The sequence below is a fragment of the Dipodomys ordii genome, unplaced genomic scaffold, assembly GCF_000151885.1.
Source record: "Dipodomys ordii isolate 6190 unplaced genomic scaffold, Dord_2.0 Scaffold226, whole genome shotgun sequence".
NCBI lineage: Eukaryota > Metazoa > Chordata > Mammalia > Rodentia > Heteromyidae > Dipodomys > Dipodomys ordii.
In genome coordinates, this window is record NW_012267442.1 from 97,145 (window position 1) to 116,027 (window position 18,883).

At 41.8% G+C, this 18,883-nt stretch overlaps 1 protein-coding gene across 1 annotated transcript in view; it reads left to right on the plus strand.

The window, feature by feature from the left end:
- Positions 1-18,883, plus strand: part of Rab31 (RAB31, member RAS oncogene family) — a 134,909-nt gene that overhangs the window by 44,056 nt on the left and 71,970 nt on the right. The window contains exon 2 of the mRNA XM_013035842.1: positions 13,548-13,627. Coding sequence (XP_012891296.1) covers positions 13,548-13,627 — 80 coding nt within the window. The remainder of the gene's footprint in view (positions 1-13,547; positions 13,628-18,883) is intronic.

The following is an 18,883-nucleotide window of genomic DNA, read 5'->3' on the forward strand; positions in this document are numbered from 1 at the left end:
TATAATACCTTCAAGAGTGACATCCATCACTTTTTTCTGTATCCTGTTTCCTGGGAGCAAGTCTTTAGGTCCAGGTCTAGACAGGAGTAAGTAGGAACAGGTGAACCCATGGGAACCATTTTATGAACTACTCCAATAATGTTAATTTTTCCTCCTTTTGTGCTAGATTTGCAACTCAGGAACAGTAATAGTATCTTGTAAAACATAGTACAGAATATAACAATTACAGTTTAAAATGTAAAGCTTGATACATTTATAAGCTAAATATCACATATGGTATTTCCCCTAGATATGGCAACTTACATCTCTGTTATTTGTTGAGTGACCGGTCTTGTTGAATCAAGACTTTGTGAAGAAAGGAAGGTTCACAAAGGAACCATCTGTTCCTCTGGCAGGAAATGTGATTTGGTTGTTTTCTTTGACCCATACTAGGATTTGAATTCAGACCCTGGATGCTGTCCCTTAGCTTTTACGTGCAAGGCTAGAGCTCTCCTATTTGAGCCTCAGCTCTACTTCTGGCTTTTGCTGAAGAGTCTCATGGCCTTTTATGCCCCAAGTGACTTGGAATCACAATCCTCAGATCTCAGTCTCCTGAGTAGCTAGGATTATAGGCATGAGCCACCAATAACTGGCTTCTTTAGCTTATCTGTGAAATACAGGAGAAAGAAAAGTGATGGCAGTGAGCTGCCTAAGATCTGTGCATGCCTGTCTAAGGCCTGTGGCACGCCTGTCTTTATTACCGATAGTGTAAAGGATTCTGAATTTCCTAGAACTCTACCATGAGATGTTAGTTGCCATCAGAAAGGCCAGAAGTCACCTTGTTGAAGCCAGAGCACTCAGTGACTGAGAGATTGTTAGACTTAGGGATCTGCAAGCCTACCAGCTCAGCAACAAGAAGAGGCTAATAAATGTAATAACAGTGGAGAGAAGTTTTTAATTTTATATGTTTTCTTACAAGGAAGAGTTCCTTAGTGTGGATGGTGAGACAGAACCAAGACTCTGTGGTGGGCTGGGAATGTGGCTTAGTGGTAGACAGTTTGTATGAAGCCCTGGGTTTGGTTCCTCAGTACCACATAAACAGAAAAAGCCAGAAGTGGTGCTGTGGTACAAGTGGTAGAGTGCTAGCCCTGAGCAAAAAGAGCTCAGGGACAGTGCCCAGGCCCTGAGTTCAAGCACCAGGACTGGCAAAGAAAGAAAGAAAAAAGAAAAAAAAAACAAGACTCTATGTTATATTCTTTATTTTATTTTTTAATTTATTATTATTATTATTATTTTTGCCAGTCATGGGGTCTGAACTCTGGGTCTGGGTGCTGTTCCTCAGCTCTTCAGCTCAAGGCTAGCATTCTACCACTTGAGCCACAGCACCACTTCTGGCTTTTTTCTGCTTATGTGGTGCTGAGGAATTGAACCCAGGGCCTCATGCATATGAGGCAAGCACTCTACCACTGAGCTACCTTCCTAGCCCTATGTTATATTCTTTATTAAACATTCCTCTAAGAATTTGAGAAGCTGAATGGTATCCAAGCTTTGACATATGTCCTTGGATGATTTATTTCCTTCTTTGAAACAATGTTGCTCAAGCTTAATTAGACACAATCATAACCAGAGTTTCCATAACCAGAGTTTCCATAAGACCAGAAAAGTTCTCACAAAAATCTTTCAACATCTTGGAGCCTGTAGCTCACACCTGTAACCCTAGCTACTTGGGAGGCTGAGCCAGAGAATCCTGATTTAAAGCTATCCTGAGCAGTCAAAAATCCCAGAGACTCTTATCTAAACACCAGAGCCAGAAATGGAGGTGCAGCTCAAGTGGTAATGAGACAACCTTGAGAAAAAAAGCTTTCTAAGAGTGTGAAGTTCTGAGTTCAAGCCCCTGTACTGAGGCATGTGCACACACATGTGCACACACACACACACACACTAAAACTTTTCAACGGGCAAATAAGAATAAATCTACCAAGTACCTAAGTAATAGAGTTATCAGACATGGACTTTATAATATAAATGTTTAATGTATTCAAAGAAATAAAAAGCAGGGGCTGGGAAGGTGGCTCAGTGGTAGAGTGCTTGCTTTGAATGCATGAGTCCCTGGGTTCGATTCCTTAGCACCACATAAGCAAAAAGAAAAAAAGCCGGAAGTGGTGCTGTGGCTCAAGTGGTAGAGCGCTAGCCTTGAGGTGAAGAGCTGAGGAACAGCGCCCAGGCCCAGAATTCAGGCCCCACGACCGGACCCCCCCCCAAAAAAAACCCAAAAGAAATAAAAAGCATTATTTAAAAATCTGGCAAGAAGTTGGATGCCAGTGGCTCATGCTTTTAATCATAGCTACTCAGGAGGTTGAGATCTAAGGTTTGTGTTTCTCTAAGGAGTCTTTTGGTCATTTTCCAGAGTGAAGGTCAATATTTTGACCTTGAGTTTTTGGTCCATCCATTGGATAGAATACATCTATTTAGGGAACTTGGTCTTTTGTAGATTTTATGGGATTGAGTACTTGGTTTCATTGTAACCAACACACTGCAGAGGATGAGCTGTGTATCTTCCCCTGTAGCTGAAGCTTAAAAAAAAAAGTGCATAATGATTGCATAATGGGTTAGTGTGTCATTTGTACTGCATTTCTACAGGGTTTCTTTGCAATCTATAAAAACTACAGCAGGATTGAGCTCTCTGAGACTGTTTTGTAGGAAACTTGGAATGATGATGATGTTTTTTACTTCTCTGCAACCCAGATGATAACCAATCCAATCTTTATCTGCACAACCCTAATCTACAGTCCTTGCAAAAACTGGATCTCAGATAAAGATGAAGGAAATTATAGTACACAGAAAAAGATACCAATAGTCAGTGATATCAACATTGAATATATTTTAAGTCCAAGATGCAGGATTAGAACAATAGTCAGAGCAAAATAATCATACTTCTGGTCACACACACACACACACACACACACACACACACACACACACACACACACACACACACGGTAGTTATTAAAACTTAAGTGATGTTATATTCCACAAATGGCAACTACAAAGAAAAGAAAAAAATTGATGCAAAGTGTCAGCCTTTTCAAGAGGACAAATTATTATGTACAAATTATTAATTTTTGTTGTTGGAGTCAAAGGCAAACCTGTGCACTTGGTTTGTGGTGATGCATTAGAAGGAATGAAAAAAGCTAAATTGGAGTGTCAGCTCAGCTCACAACACACTGAACACAAGGAATTGGGAAGTCAAATGCATCTGGATAAAAATCAGTGCTCTTCTGTGGAATTTGGAATCATAACAAGTCGTCTCAATAGGCCTGTTGTGATAGAGACAAAATAAGATGAGTTATGTATTGAGTGAGTTACTTTCCATATAGAGAAATAGTTTGTGAAAAAAGTTCATGTTGGCTGCTATCTAGTTGTCTCAGATAAGATTACTGATTCACAGAAAATATTGAAAAACCATCAAAGGTCTGTGCAGATTTCCAGTTTTTCACTGTCTTGACAAGACATTTTTGTTCATGAGCTAACTGCAGAGTTTGATAAAGCATGAGAGGAATTGCTAACACTACTATCACTGGAAGCCATGCATGGCACACATTAAAACAAGAACTGAGTACTTGTTTGAGGGACTTGTTTTACCAGTGGAAAAAGTTGAGCTAACATTTAAAAAGTTAAGTAACTTAATGAGCTCTAGCCATAGTTCACTGGCCAAAAGGGTTAATAGTATTTACCAAGAATATATACAATCTGGGTGCCAGTGGTTCATGCCTATAATCCTAGCTACTCAGGAGGCTGAGATCTGAAGATCAGGGTTCAAAGCCAGCCCAGGCAGGAAAGTCTGTGAGACTCTTATTTCCAATAAACTACTCAGAAAACCGGAAGTGGCGCTGTGGCTCAAGTGGTAGAGAGCTCACCTTGAGCTGAAGAGCTCAGGGATAGCGCCCAGGCCCAGAGTTCAAGCCCCAAGACTGACAAATGCAAACAAACAAAAAAGAATGTATACAAACATTATTTAAGATATGGAATATGCTGGGAAAGATTTCTGTGGTGTAACTCCTTTGAACAAGAAAATGATGTCTGCAGTGTACGTTTTGTCAAAAGCAGAGATTTTAAAACAGTTTAAAGAGTTACTGAATGATCTTGCCTCTGAGTATGAGGATCTTATCACTGTGAAGTGAGGTGGCTCATTAGATTTTATGAATTGTGGGATAAACTCAAACCATTTGTGGTGATAAAAGGACAACTTGTCAGGGAACTTAGTGGTGGTGGGCAAGTGATCTGACATTTATGGTGGACATTACCAATTACCTCTCAAAGCTGAATGTCTAACTACAGGGCCCTAGCCAGTTTTTCAGCACCCTGCTTTCAGTTGAAGTTAAATGAAGGCTGTGGAAAGTGCAGTTGATAGGAATAATCATACATTTCCCCACTCTGGAAGGATGAAAACGTTCCATGATATTTGAATATCTTGCGAATGTGCAAAACCATAGGTGAGGCTTTTCATGAAAGCGTCAAGGATGTGAAAAGGAAACAAATGGAATTGAACATCTTTGCTACACCATTCAATGTGGTGCTAGCTGATGTGCCTGATAACCTACAGCAGGAAATCATTCAGGTGTTGAAGAGAAGATGAGCTGAAACCTCCCACTGATTGAGCTCTACTATAAATGTCATATAAGCAATGGCAAATTTTTCTCTTTGAGGAGCCATGCATTGAAATATGCTATTTGGGGAGCTACTTAATGCATTTAAATTTCTTTTTTAAAACAGAGTTGGCTACATTTCAGACTGAAATAAACTTGGAAAAAGCAGTTATAAGTAGCAATATCACCAATGCCAGCTGACATATCATGCCTCACCAAAGAGAAGCAGTTCCAGCCATCACATTAGGGGTAAATTAATTAAATGTTTGGCCAAATATAGCAGGATATGTTTTAAGTTTATAATTTTGAATAAATATACAAATGGCACTTGGCAGAAAAAAATGATTCTGCCTTAACACATTAAGGTTTTCTAGATGTATGTAGCAAAAGACTAAACATTATGAATTGAATAAAACATTGAATAAAACAAATAAATGCCGAAATCATTGCTATATAATTCTGAGACCAGAGACCTGTAATACTGGGTGTTCCAAATGAGTAGTAATATTTGAGTCCATTTCTGTGGTATGTAGGTGGTGTCTTAACTTCTAATGGTTGATAGGATTTTGCGGTGGTATGAAGGAGTAACCATGTGATTGATCATTCTGTTTTACACTTTCAGTACAATACACAGTAAATTACATGAAATACTTTCCTTCCTACCTTCTTCCTTCCCTTCTTTCTTTTCTTTTCTTTCCTTCTTTTCTTTTCTTTCCTTTTCTTTTCTTTCCTTCCTTCCCTTCCCTCCCTTCCCTTCCCTTCCCCTTCCTTCCTTCCTTCCTTCCTTCCTTCCTTCCTTCCTTCTTTGCTTCCTTTCTTCCTCCCTTCCTTCCTTCCTTCCTCCCTTCCTTTCTTCCTTCTTTCCTTCCTTCCTTCCTTCCATCCTTCCTTCCTTCCTTTCTTTCTCCTTTCTTTCTTTCTTTCTTTCTTTCTCTCTCTCTCTCTCTCCTTCTCTCTCTTTCTCTCTTTCCCTCCCTCCCTCCCTCCCTCCCTCCCTCCCTTCCTTCCTTCCTTCCTTCCTTCCTTCCTTTCCTTCTTTCTTTCTTTTTCACACTGCAGCTTGAACTCAGATCCCCATCGGAACAGTCTCTTAGCTATTCTGCTCAAGGCTGGTGTTTTGCCACTTGAGCTACACCTCCACTTCTAGCTCTTTGCTGATTGAGTAAAGTATCTTTCAGACTTTCCTGCCCAGGCTGGCTTTGAACCATGATCCTCAGATCTCAGCCTCCTGAGTAGCTAGGTTTATAGGCATGAGCTACTAGTGCCCAGTCCATTTCTCATTTTTATAACTTGTATTGCAATGGACTTTATACCTGTAGTTTAATTTTTTTTTTGTCGGTTGTGGGGCCTGAACTCTGGGCCTGAGCTCTGTCCCCCAGTTCTTCAGCTGTAGACCAGCACTCTACCACCTGAGCCTCAGCCCCACTTCCGGATTTTTCTGCTTATGTGGTGCTGAGGAATCAAACCGAGGGCCTCATGCATGCAAGGCAAGCACTCTACCACTGAGCCACCTTCCCAGCCCCTGTATTTAAAATTTTTAACTATATTATTAGGAATGGAATTTTCAAGGCAATGGATCTTGTTATAACCTGTGATTTCCTTCCCATAAAAGGCATGTTGATTTATGTCATCAACAATATTATATTATTTTTTAAAATACCTTAGAGCAGTGCTTCTTGTGTTTATAGTGGAGAAGTGAAAAGGAGTGTGTAGAATGTTAGTGAGGCTAGAGCAAATAGCAGTCTCTTCACAGGCAGGACCCATCTTACTCAAGCCCTAGTGATTCCCTGCAGACTGGACTGAACAGACATTAAGGTTGAACCTGAGCATTCAGGTTCAATATGAGAGTATAGGCATAGTCGATTCATGATATTTGCTATGAGTGGTGATATATTTGCCTCTGAGCTACCCTTCTCCTTAAGGTGTAGGAAACAAAGGTCCTGTCAACAGTCTAGTGGTAAATCAAGTATTTCAGCTTGGTTTTCACAGCAGCTAAATCTGTGACTCCTCACTTCATAATCCTGGGCCAACATGTGATGAATGAATGTGACAATTCAAGTTGCAGAGGTTGTGGTCATAGAGGAGAGGAATATAATATAGGTCCATTCTAATAGGTAGATGGACACAGTTGCTTGGCTGCAGCACACAGGGATATGAATCATACAAAAGAGCATAGCAACACCTTGACAACCTAGGTAGGATTTCACTCCTGCTGGGTAGAATCAAAACTTGTTTTCTCTGGTTGCCACTCAGCAGTCTCCCATTTGTTACTGGCAAGTAAACACAGCTGGAGCTTCATAGAATGAGACTCTTGAGTAATGTGAGCCATACAAGGTGCAACCAGAGAGCAGTATGAAAAATACTCCTTGGGTTTCAGGAGTCCCAGGCCAGTCCCAGGAACTGGCCCTTCTTTTCATGGGATTTGAACTCAAGGCCTGATGCTCTGACATGTCTTTTTTGTTCAAGGCTGATGCTCTACCATTGAACCCCTGATTTTTTGCTGCTTAATTGGAAGTAAGAGTCTCATGTACTTTTCTGCCAGACTAGTTTCAAACCCTGAGCCTCAGATCTCAGCTTCCTGAGTAGATATAATTTATTTATTTTGATGGTGGGGCTTAAACTCGGGACCTGAGGCCTCTCCCTGAGCTGTTTTTGGTCAAGACTAGCTCTCTACCACTTTGAGCCACAGTGCCACTTCCCTGAGGAGATAGGATTACAGGCTTGAGCTACCAATGCCTGTCCAGCCTTTGTTTTCTTTTCTTTTTTTTTTTTTTTTGGGGCCCGGCAAGGGGCCCGAAATCTGGGCCTGGGCGCTGTCCCTCAGCTCTTCAGCTCAAGGCTAGCGCTCTACCACTTGAGCCACAGAGCCACTTCCGGCTTTTTTCTTTTTTTGCTTATGTGGTGCTGAGGAATCGAACCCAGGGCCTCAGCTTGCAAGGCAAGCACTCTACCACTGAGCCACCTTCCCAGCCCGCCTTTGTTTTCTTTTAAATGATATTTGCACTGGACTGGAAGGTTGATTTATTCTGGTTAAAAACCTTAAGAGGATTTGACAAGTATTCAAAACCTTTGGTTCTGATTCTGGTTCTTCCAACCAGCTGTGACCTTGAGGAAGTCACGCAGCTTCCTCTTCTGTAAAACTTGAAGATTGAACAAGACAGGCTATGATTTTCTCAGAATATAAGTGGAAAAATACATAGACTAGTCCACTAAAAATAAAATGGCTCTTAAATCTGGTGGGAAACCTCCCCTCTCAGTCTGTCTTTTTTTCTAGTGGACTTCCTTTACCCAGGCATCTGTGCTCTTTTTCTGTTTTCAACGTTTGATTTTTCATGTTTGATAATCCTGACTTGCTGTGCCGTTTCCTCATTGTGTATCGGGAGGGAAGGAGGTCTGTGTGTGCACGTGTGTGTGTGTGTGTGTGTGTGTGTGTGTGTGTGAGAGAGAGAGAGAGAGAGAGAGAGAGAGAGAGAGCGAGAGCGTGTGTAATTGCTTCTGTAAATCACAGCTCCAGTGAGGCTCAGGCAGGAAAAGAAAATCAGTATAGGGGGTTGACCTGGTTCTACAGCTAAGTGTGGACAGGTCTGCCCCTTGTGGCCATCTGATAAACAGCAGCTGCCCCAGAGGAAGGAGGCCTCAGGCCCCAGAGAAAACAGCAAGATTCTCTCCTGTCACAGTCACCTGCCAGAGATATCATTTGGCACTGTTCTTTATAAACTATTTCCCTTTCTGAGAAAAACTAAATTTCTATCCTTTTTTCGTGTTACATTTTTCCTACAAAATGTCTAAGAGAGAAAGAGAACTGTTCAGAGTTAAACTGTTGAAAAATTAAAATTAAAAAAGAATGTTGCCAGGTGCTTATGGCTTACTCATGTAATCCTAGCTACTCAGGAGGCTGAGATCTTAGAATCATGGTTCAAAGCCAGCCCATGTAGGAAAATCTGTGAGACTTTTCTCTCCAGTTAACCACCAAAAAAGTCAGAAGTGGGGTGTGGCGCAAAGGTAGAGTGCTAGTCCTGAACAACAAACTAGATAAGATCATGAGACCCTGAGGTCAAGCCCTAATGTCAACACAGAAAAAAAAAAAGAGGTCAAGTATATTTTACTAATATATCAATTATCGCAGTTACATTTAAACAAGCTTGCTGATCTATCTACTCAGAAAAGCTGTTTTTTAGTGTGAGTTGTAGCTGCCAAGGAATAAAGATGGTTTTTAAAATTATTATCAGGAAGAGTATTTTGAGGGTAATGGGTGAGTTGTTTGGAACAGAGTTGGGTCAATGGACTGCAGGCTGATGCCATCCCAGAGCAGCATCTCAGCTGAGAAGGTGTGGTATCCGTCAAAACCCGGGCATCAGTAGCCACAGCACCACTGTGAGTCCTGTGAGAGTTTTTTGGAGGAGGGAGGATAGAGAAAGGAGGGCAAAGCAGGAACCAAGCTTGGCAGTTGAGGAATTGAGTGCCTCAGTTTGTTTCAGAAGAGTGCAACTTAACCCCTATCCCTTTTGCCCTGCCGCCACCAGCTGCCACCCACCCACCACTGCTGCACGATTCTAGCAGGCCATGGAAGGTTGAATCTAGTATACTTTGATCTGGAGAAGGCAGGGCATAGCGAATGCTTATTTGGTGAATGAAAATGGTGGTGGTTCACACCCCTAATTCTAGCTACTCAGGAGACTGAGATCTGAGGATTCAGATTTGAAGACAGCCCTAGCAACAAAGTCCCTGAGACAGAACTGGAGCTGTGGCTCAAGTGGTTGAGCACTAGCCCTGAGAGAAAAAGCAAAGGGTGAAAAAGAATGAATGAGTGTATGAATGGTGGTTGTAAAAGCCCTGAGAAAGAATTGCTAAACTACAATGGAGAAAAATAGGAATTGAGTGGTCAGCAGAAGGGCTAGGTCCCCAGTATAGCCATCTGGAGGAAACAGTTGGCTTCCTGGAAGAGTGCTGGCAGCCAGGGGGGTTGTCCTTGTCTGCAGGGGCAGGGAAAGGAGTCACAGCTGTCCAGTTTTCATTTATTTCCCTGGGGTTGGCATGGATGAAGGAAGGCAAGGGTGTGCCCATCCACAGGACTGTGACTTAAGAGCAAAGTCTAAACTGTGTTGGTTTGGAGGAGGGAAGGGCATCTGGGCCAAAATCTACAGGAAGATATAGACCAGAGCTGCTGGAGTTGATTGGAATCATCTGCACTGATATCTTCTTGCTGTTGTCACTTAAAACAAAAAAAAAACAAAAACACAAAAAAAAAACACCTTCTAAACATCAGTTTGTCCAGAGAATCAGCCTTGAAGAGAGAGAGAGTCTGTGTGTCTGTGTCTGTGTGTTTGGGGTCTTGGCTGTGACCATCCACAGATAGTCTACCCCAGAAGGCCCCACCCCTATGGGGGTCCCTCTTGCCTCAGATTTCCAGATATTGTCTCCTAAACACAGAAGTAAGAAAGGATCCAAGTAGTTCAGATTGCCAGTTGCACTTCAGGTCTCATTTCTAATTTCAATGTCTGAAGAAAAACACATTTCTCTTGAGTTTTTAACATTTTCTCCTTGATCTTTCGGCTTTAAATTTTTTAAAATAAGTTTTTTTATTGTGAAAATACCATGCAGAGGGGTTATAATTACATGAGCAAGGTAATGAGTACATTTCTTATCAAGCATTGTTGCCTCCTCCTTTGTTTTTCCCCTACCATCCCTTCCCTCCCACCTCCACGACTATATTCCCCCACCCCTTATCCCCCCACCTCCCATCCCCCATCCCCCACTTTTAAATTTATACCTTTAATTCATTAGAATGGGCTTGCTGTTCTTCCCTTGCTTGCTAAATGAGTTGTACTTGTCTTTTTCTTATAAATCTCAGAAAGTTTCTATGTTAGTCAGCTTTCTGTAGCCATAACAAAATACCGGAGATGATCAACTTAAAAGGATTAAAGGTTTATTTTGGCTCCTGGTTTTAGAGATTTCTGGCTGTGGTTGGTTCCTCTGTTTCCAGGTGCATGGTAAGGTAGAACATCATGGCAGTGAGTATGCAGTAAGCAGTGAAGCAGAGCTGCTTCCCCATAGCAGATACAAAGTGAAGAATGGGGAACCAGGAAGGAGCTAGGGGCAAACTATATCTTTCAAGTGCACATTCCCAGTGACTTACTTCATGCAGGTAGTCCCTGCCTCTTCAAATTCCTACCACCTCCCAATAGCCCAATTCAGCTGCGAGCCAAAATCAGAGCCTTCCAGATATAATCAGTCTCCTTGGGGAAAACCCCTGAATGCTGCTGCACTGGGACCAAGTCTTTCACACATGAACTCCTGGGGGACATTCCAGGCTCAACTACAGTTGTGTCCATGGTCCTAAAGATAAGGACACTGAAATCTGTGTTGACAGTATCTTTGAATGTTGGTCTTCTGCTTTTGCTGTATCCTCAGATGAGTAATTCTTAATTGTACTGTACTTTAGTGTTACATTCTGCCAGTTTTCTGATTTTCATCTTCTAATTCCTCCCTTGCAATTTAAATTTCTGCCATCATAATTTCAATTCAAAGACATTGCTTTTATTCTAACCTTGCTATGTTTTTGGAGGGAGCATCAGTGTCTGTTTGTTTTTGTTTCTTAGCTGAGTGTTTAGTTTTAAAAGATTATAATGAAAATTCAGGGCCTAGTGTGGTAATGCAGATTTGTAATTCCAGCTATTTAGGAGGCAGAGATCTGTGGAATGAGGTTTGAGACTTAGCTGGAACAAAAAGTTAACAAGAGGGCTGGGAAGGTGGCTCAGTGGTAGAATGCTTGTCTTGCATGCATGAGGCCCTGAGTTCGATTCCTCAGCACCACATAAGCAAAAAGAAAAAAGCCAGAAGTGGCGTTGTGGCGCAAGTGCTAGAGCACTAGCCTTGAGCTGAAGAGCTGAGGGACAGCGCCCAGGCCCTGAGTTCAGGCCCCATGACCGGATCAAAAAAAAAAAAGTTAACAAGACCTTTGTCTCAACTAACAAGGTATGTTGATACATATCTGTAATCCTAGCTATGAGAATAGGTGAAAAGAGAGTTAGGTAGGATTGTGGTCCAATTTGGCCAGGGCAATAAAATTAGAGATCTTACCTTAAAAACAAACAAACAAAAAAACCTACAGAAAACAGGGCTGGGGCATGGCTAAAATGGTAGAGCATCTGGCTAACAGGCATGGGATTCAGTCTAAAGTCCAGTACTGCCAAAAAAAAAAAGCAAACTGAAGGCTGTGTTTCAGTAGGTCTTGTGGATTGAAGCACATATGCTGTTTAGTTAAAAGACTACTGTTAAAGTGGTAGAGTGTCAGCCTTGAGTGAAAAGGCTAAGAGAAAGCATCTAGGCCCTGAGTTCAAGCCCTACTACTGGCATAAAAAGTGACTGAGAGAGACAGAGAGGGAAACAGAGAGATCTTTGGGATTTGTGGGCTTTTTTCCTATCACACAGTACAGAACTCATCCAGCTTCTGCCTGGATTTGTATAGCTCAGGGGAATGATACTAGGCTCCCTCCTTGACTGTGCTTCCTAAAGGGTAGCCCCCACCCCACTCTTGTCTTCCTGGAATGCAGACTGCTTCCTCCCCATCATTGGAGGCTCTTGGGTATGCTTTCCTGTGGCTTTTCTGTGGATTCTGTTTTCAGCCGTATCTTCCAAGTCTAAATGGATTCTCTGGCATAAACTGACTGCTACCCTCTGGTGCCCCTTCCTGCTGCCAGGGTTTAAGAATCTTCTTCCTCAGGCATCTGTCTCCCTGTCTTGGCTGATACCACTTGTCTGGGTCTGTCTCTTTGCCTGTCTTTGATCTTGTCTATTTTTCCTTTTATTTCTTAAACTACTACTTAGCATGGGCTTAGGAAGTGAATGGAGATGGGCCGAGGCATGTATATTCAACTTCCTCTATTTATTGGGAGCCAGTCCTAATTAGTTATTAAGAATTGTTTAATAGGGAAGGAGCTAGAAGGTCCACACTCAGGCTGAGTGTGAACCCTTAGCTTTCTCACTCAAGGCTTGGTGCTCTAGCACTTGAACCTACCTCAGCTTTTTGTGGTTAATTGGAAAAAAGGATCTCAAGGACTTTCCCACTCAGCCTGGCTTCAATTACTGGTCTTCAGATCCTTGTCTCCTGCCTGAGTAGCTAGGATAACAAGAAGCATCTGTAAGACCTATGGATCCCAATTGCTACATTTCTTACACTTTTTTCTTTATAAGCAGGGGCTTATAAACAAACAAACAAAAAAAAAAACAACCCACCAAACCTTCCAGTTGCTGATGGCTCACACTTGTAATCTGAGCCACTCAGGAAGCTGAGGTCTCAGGATTGCAGTTTGAAGCCAGCACTGGCAGAAAAATCTGTGATACTCTATCTTCAATGAACTGCCTTCTTGGGGGGGGGGGGGAGACAGGGAGGGAAGGAGAGAAGAGGAGAGGAAAGGAAAGGGAATTTGATTCAAGTGGTAGAGTACTAGCACTGAAAGAAAAAGCTAAGGAACAGTTTCCTGTCCCTGAGTTTGTCTTAGTAACATGTGCTACACACACACACACACACACACACACACACACAGATCAGTTCTCTTTACACACACACACACACACACACACACACACACACACACACAGAGATCAGTTCTCTTTCTGTTTGTTGCTTATGCCTTCTCTAGACCCTTCTCCAATGCTCATGTTCTGGAGATACACATATTGTAAGCAAGCTTGTTCTAGGCTAATTGTATATGTGTGGAATGTGTTTTTAAAACATTTCCTATACTTCTTTTATTTCTATGAAAGCAGTATGTTTACATTAATAGACAATACTGGTGGGAAATTAAAGCAGATATCCTCCTTTCTGCTCTGGAAGTGTCATCAACCAGAAATGGCCTCTGTGTCCTCTTGTGTCATGCTCCTATGTCCTTGGTCTTCATGACTATCTTCTTTCTCTTCTAGGACACAGGGGTTGGGAAGTCAAGCATCGTGTGCCGCTTTGTCCAGGACCACTTTGACCACAATATTAGCCCCACCATTGGGTAAGTTCCTGTGTGTTTCCCCCTCCTCACTGCTTTCTTCCTGAGTGTATAGGGAGGTGGTCCTGTTGGCATGCAGTTTCCCTCCCTGCCAGTGACAATCACTTTCAACTGGAGACTACCAGGAAAACGGGGATTTCTTTTTTTTTTGGGGGGTCCAGTAGTGGGGCCTGAACTCTGGGCCTGGGCGCTGTCCCTCAGCTCTTCAGCTCAAGGCTAGCGCTCTACCACTTGAGCCACAACGCCACTTCCGGCTTCTTTCTTTTTGCTTATGTGGTGCTGAGGAATCGAACCCAGGGCCTCAGGCATGCAAGGCAAGCGCTCTACCACTGAGCCACCTTCCCAGCCCCGAAAACAGGGATTTCTCAGCTAGCCCCGCTTCTGCTATAGGCCAGGGTCATCTCCTTGACCTTCAAGAGCATGATTTTGCAAATAAACATGGCTTTATTTCCAGATTAAAAACAATGTACAGAACCTTGCCTGGTCCTTACCCTGGCAACACTATATTGCTATACCAAGACAGTCTGGGTGGTTTGTGGAGAGGATTCATTTCTCATTTCTGTGAGAAGAGAGTGGGATGGGGTGGGTTGGAGACTTTGACAATGGGATGCACAGGTGTTTTCCTGCCTCATCTCTCTTGTGAGTTCTTTGGCCAAGTGTTCTTTGTCTGGGCCAGTTTTGGGTTCTGGCTCTTTGCTCTCTTAGATGTTAACCTGAAGATGCCATATTTTTTATGAGAGCAGGGGAAAGGGTGAGTGTGTTTATTTGGGGGACCTGTGAGATTAGTGAGGGCAGAGGGATGGCCTCATTTGTGGGAAGTTGAGATAATTCCTGCAGAGACTAAATAGCTGCTTCAAGCAGTGGGTTGATTATGTTGGGTTCATTAAAGAAACATGTTCATGAAAGGATGTGTCATGGACCACGAATGGTTTGAGTTATCACTCTACTTCCTAGAGTGGTAGCATTATAGGTTGGTTCCCTGAGCCTCGATTTCCCATAAGATGACATTAAGACAGATGACACCTTAAAAGTATTAGTTGAGTTACAGGAGACACAGAGAGGAACGCTGAGTAATAGAGTAACATTTATTTCATATTTTATATATGTATATTTCTAAATCTTTTATACTGGTAGTGTGTCTACCTGGCCTGTCCCTTTCTTCCCAAGCTGCTTAGTATATAAATATTGTTTTAAAGAGCCCGGGGAAAGAGATATCTATAATGGGAAACACTCAGGAGGAATGGCTTCCCAACACAGACACTTGTGTGATAGAAAGATGGTTATTTTTTATTTGTTTTTCTTTTTATAGCAGTACTGAGGCTTGAACTCAGGGCCTGTGCACTCTTCCTTAGATTCTTCATTCAAGCCTAGAGCTATATTATTTGAGCTACAGCTCCACTTCCAGCTTTTTGGTGCCCAGACTGGCTTTGAATCTTGAGACTCAGATCTCAGCTTCTAGAGTGGCTAGGATTATAGATGTGAGACGCTGGCACCTAGCAGGAAGATTTTTTGTAGATATTCTTTTCACTTTTCTCCAGATTTTTTTTTTTTGTACTTAAGGCCTCATGCTTGCTAGACAAGTGTACCACCAGTTACTTGAGCCATACCTTGAGACCTTTTACCTTATCTCATTATTTTTAAATAGGATCTCTCATTTTTTTTAGCTGACCTGGACTTCAACCCTCCTGTTGATGCCTCCTACAGAGCTGGGATGACTGGTGCACACTACCACACCCAGCTTTTTATTGGTTGAGTTGGGGTTTTGTGAACTTTTTGCCCAGATGAGTCTTAAAATGCTTTCCTCTCCATTCACCTCCTAAGTATTGAGATTATAGGCATGAGCCACCATGTCTGCCTCCTCTTTAATATTTTGCTTTGTGTTTCTTGATAATGAAAACAAAACCTCTAAGGGAGTAATGATGATATGTGACTGTGGAAGACAAAAGACTCTCAACTTCTACTTTCTAAACTTTTAGTTTAACTTTTTTGTTTTCCTTTTTGCTGTGCTGGAGATTGAACTCAGGCCCTCACACATACTAGACAAACATTTCACCCCTGAGCTACATATATCTCCAGTCCTGAATTCAAATAAAAACAACAAATCTGCATTCCTTTGTAATGATTTTTTAAAATAGCAAAGACTACTCATACCATAAATTGTGGTCAATACATACAAATGGTAAGTATGTGTTAAGCATATTATATCTATAGTAGGTGTGTCATTTGGGTCATAATTTCTTGATCAAAGTACATCATAATGTCAGCCTACATTCAAAGGTAGGGAAATATACTTCTCCTCATGGTGGGAGGCGGGTGGGAAAGGCATTGGTAGCCATTCTGGAGGTGACTACAATTGACAGTACTTGGCTTAGTAAATGCATTTAGTGGTATTAGGAGGATATATATATATATATATATTTTCTTTACACATTTGTATATTCATACATCTGTTTTACATATCTATATTTTATATATTTTATACATTTATACATGTAAATATATTCATATAAACAGATGTATGTTTAACTTATATATTAAAATAGCATTTAATAAATAATATAAAGAAATTATATTTTTATTTATATATATGTGTTAGTATATATGTATATATATAAATGTATACATATGTTTAAAATGTCAGATTATGTATATATATGTATATATGTTATATAGAAACTCATTGTGCTTTCTGCTCTGTTTCTCTATAAACTCTAGAACTGCTCTAGAAAAATTAAATACAAATTGTAGCTAGGCACTGGTGGCTCACGCCTGTCATCCTAGCTACTCAGGAGGCTGGGATCTGAGAATGTGATTCAAAGCCAGGTCAGGCAAAAATGTCTTTAAGGTTCTTATCTCCCATTAGCCACCAAAAAGCTCAAAGTGGACCAAGGGTAAGAGCTCTAGCCTTGACCAAAAAACAGCTCAGGGACAGTAACTAGACCCTGAGTTCAAATCCCGGACTGTCACACATACAAAACAATATATGGGGCTGGGAAGGTGGCTCAGTGGTAGAGCGCTTGCCTTGCATGCATGAGGCCCTGGGTTTGATTCCTCAGCACCACATAAGCAGAAAAGTAAAAAACTGGAATTGGCACTGTGGCTCAAGTGGTAGAGCGCTAGCCTTGAGGTGAAGAGCTGAGGGACAGCGCCCAAGCCCAGAGTTCAGGCCCACGATCGGACCCAAAAACTAAAACAAAATATATGTACCCTAGTTTTTTAGTTTTTTAAAGTTATAATACTCATTATGAAAAAAATTAGGTAATATAAAAGTACAAATAAAATCAGGTCCTTGTAATCCTCTTGCTTGTAGTCCTCTACTCAGGAGGCTGAGTTCTGAGAATTGTGGTTCAGAGCTATCCCAAGCAGGAAAGTTTGTGAGTCTCTTATTTCCAATTAAGCACCAGAAAACCACCACTGTGGTTCAAAGTGGTAGAGCACTAGCCTTGAGCAAAAGGAGCTCAGGGACAGCGCCCAGGCCCAAGTTCAAGCCCCATGACCGACCCCACATGCCCCCCCCCAAAAAAAAACCCCTGAAAACTAGGCACCTGTGGCTCATACTTGTAATTCTAGCTACTTGGGAGGTTTAGAATGTGAGGAACAAGGTTCCAGGCCAACGTGTAGAGACTCCATCTTCATGGAGGGAAGCTTGATATAGTAGCATGCATCTGTGATCCCAGCAATGATGGGAAACCTAAAATAGGCAGCTTAAGGCTCAGATGTACAACCCAGCAGGAAGTGAGACCCTATTCTAAAATTATACAGTGAAAAACAGGGCTGAAGGCATAGCTCTCCAATATCACACCAGCCGAACAAGTGCAAGTCTCTGAGTTTAACCTCACTACTTCCTATCAGTAAACAAAATGAGAAGTGAAGTAACTATTTTTTACTACCTTTTGAATTCCATATTCTGAAATTCATATAACCAACATTCCAAAGTGTATACTGAACATAATATGTTCCATATGTTTGTAAAGGTCCAAGTAAATCATTTCTAAAATAGCAATGTATCAAATTATTCTTAACATTCCACAGAATGTGGTCTCTTCCTATCCTTTTTTTTTTTTCAGTCGGTCGTGGGGCTTGAACTCTGGGGCAAGAGCACTGTCCTTCAGCTCTTCAGCTCAAGGCTAACACTCTACCACTTGAGCCACAGCACCTCTTTCTCTTCCTGTGCTTTTTTATGGATTGCTTTTTTTTTTTAATGTAGCTTCTTGACAAGCCCAACATTAAGTCTATATTTTCTGGTTATAAAAACTCATGTTAGGGGCTGGGAAGGTGGCTCAGTGATAGAGCACTTACCTTGCATGCATGAGGTCCTGGGTTCGATTCCCCAGCACCAAATAAGCAAAAAGAAAAAAAGCCGGAAGTGGCGCTGTGGCTCAAGTGGTAGAGCTAAAGAGCTGAGGGACAGCGCCCAGGCCCAGAGTTCAGGCCCCATGACCGGACCCCCCCAAAAACACAAAACAAAAAAACCATGTTATATTTATAAGATTATGTCTTTGTTGCCTTGTATGTCCCTCCCCCATGGTACAACCCCTGCTTTCACTATATATGATGTTGGTATATGTGGAGGGGAACCGAAAAACAAATAATTGTTAAAACAGGGATACAGGAATACCCATTGCAAAATGAGATGTACAAGTTGTTATGTCGAAAAACGAACTTTACAACTTTGGTGGGGGAGGACTGGGGGCGGGGAGGGGAAACAAAACAGGAGGCTACAATGCTTGATAAGAAATGTGCTCATTATCTTACCCACATAATTGTAACCCCTCTGTACAGTATTTTCACAATAAAAATATATTAAAAAAAAAATAACTCACGTTAGTTGGGGATGTAGCTCAGTGGCAGAACATTTGATTTCCACTTGAGGGCCCCTGGATTCTGTTCCAGCACTGGGGGAAAAATTGTGTGTGTGTGTTTGTGTGTGTGTGTGTGTGTGTGTGTGTGTCTGTATGTGTGTGTATATGTCTGTGTTTGTGTATGTGTGTGTGATGATACTGGGGCTTGAACTAGGAATCTGGATGTTGTCCCTGAGCTTTTATGCTCAAAGCTGGCACACTACCACTTGAACCAGACCTCTACTTCTTGTTTTTTGGGGGGTTGGACGTGGTGGTTATTTGGAGCTATTTTCTACCTAAGCTAGCTTTAAACCTCAATCCTGAGATCTCAGCCTCCTGAGCAGCTAGGATTACAAGTGTGAGCCACTAGTGTTCAGCAGCAAGAAAAAAAAGTTATGCTCACTTCTACCTTTTTAAT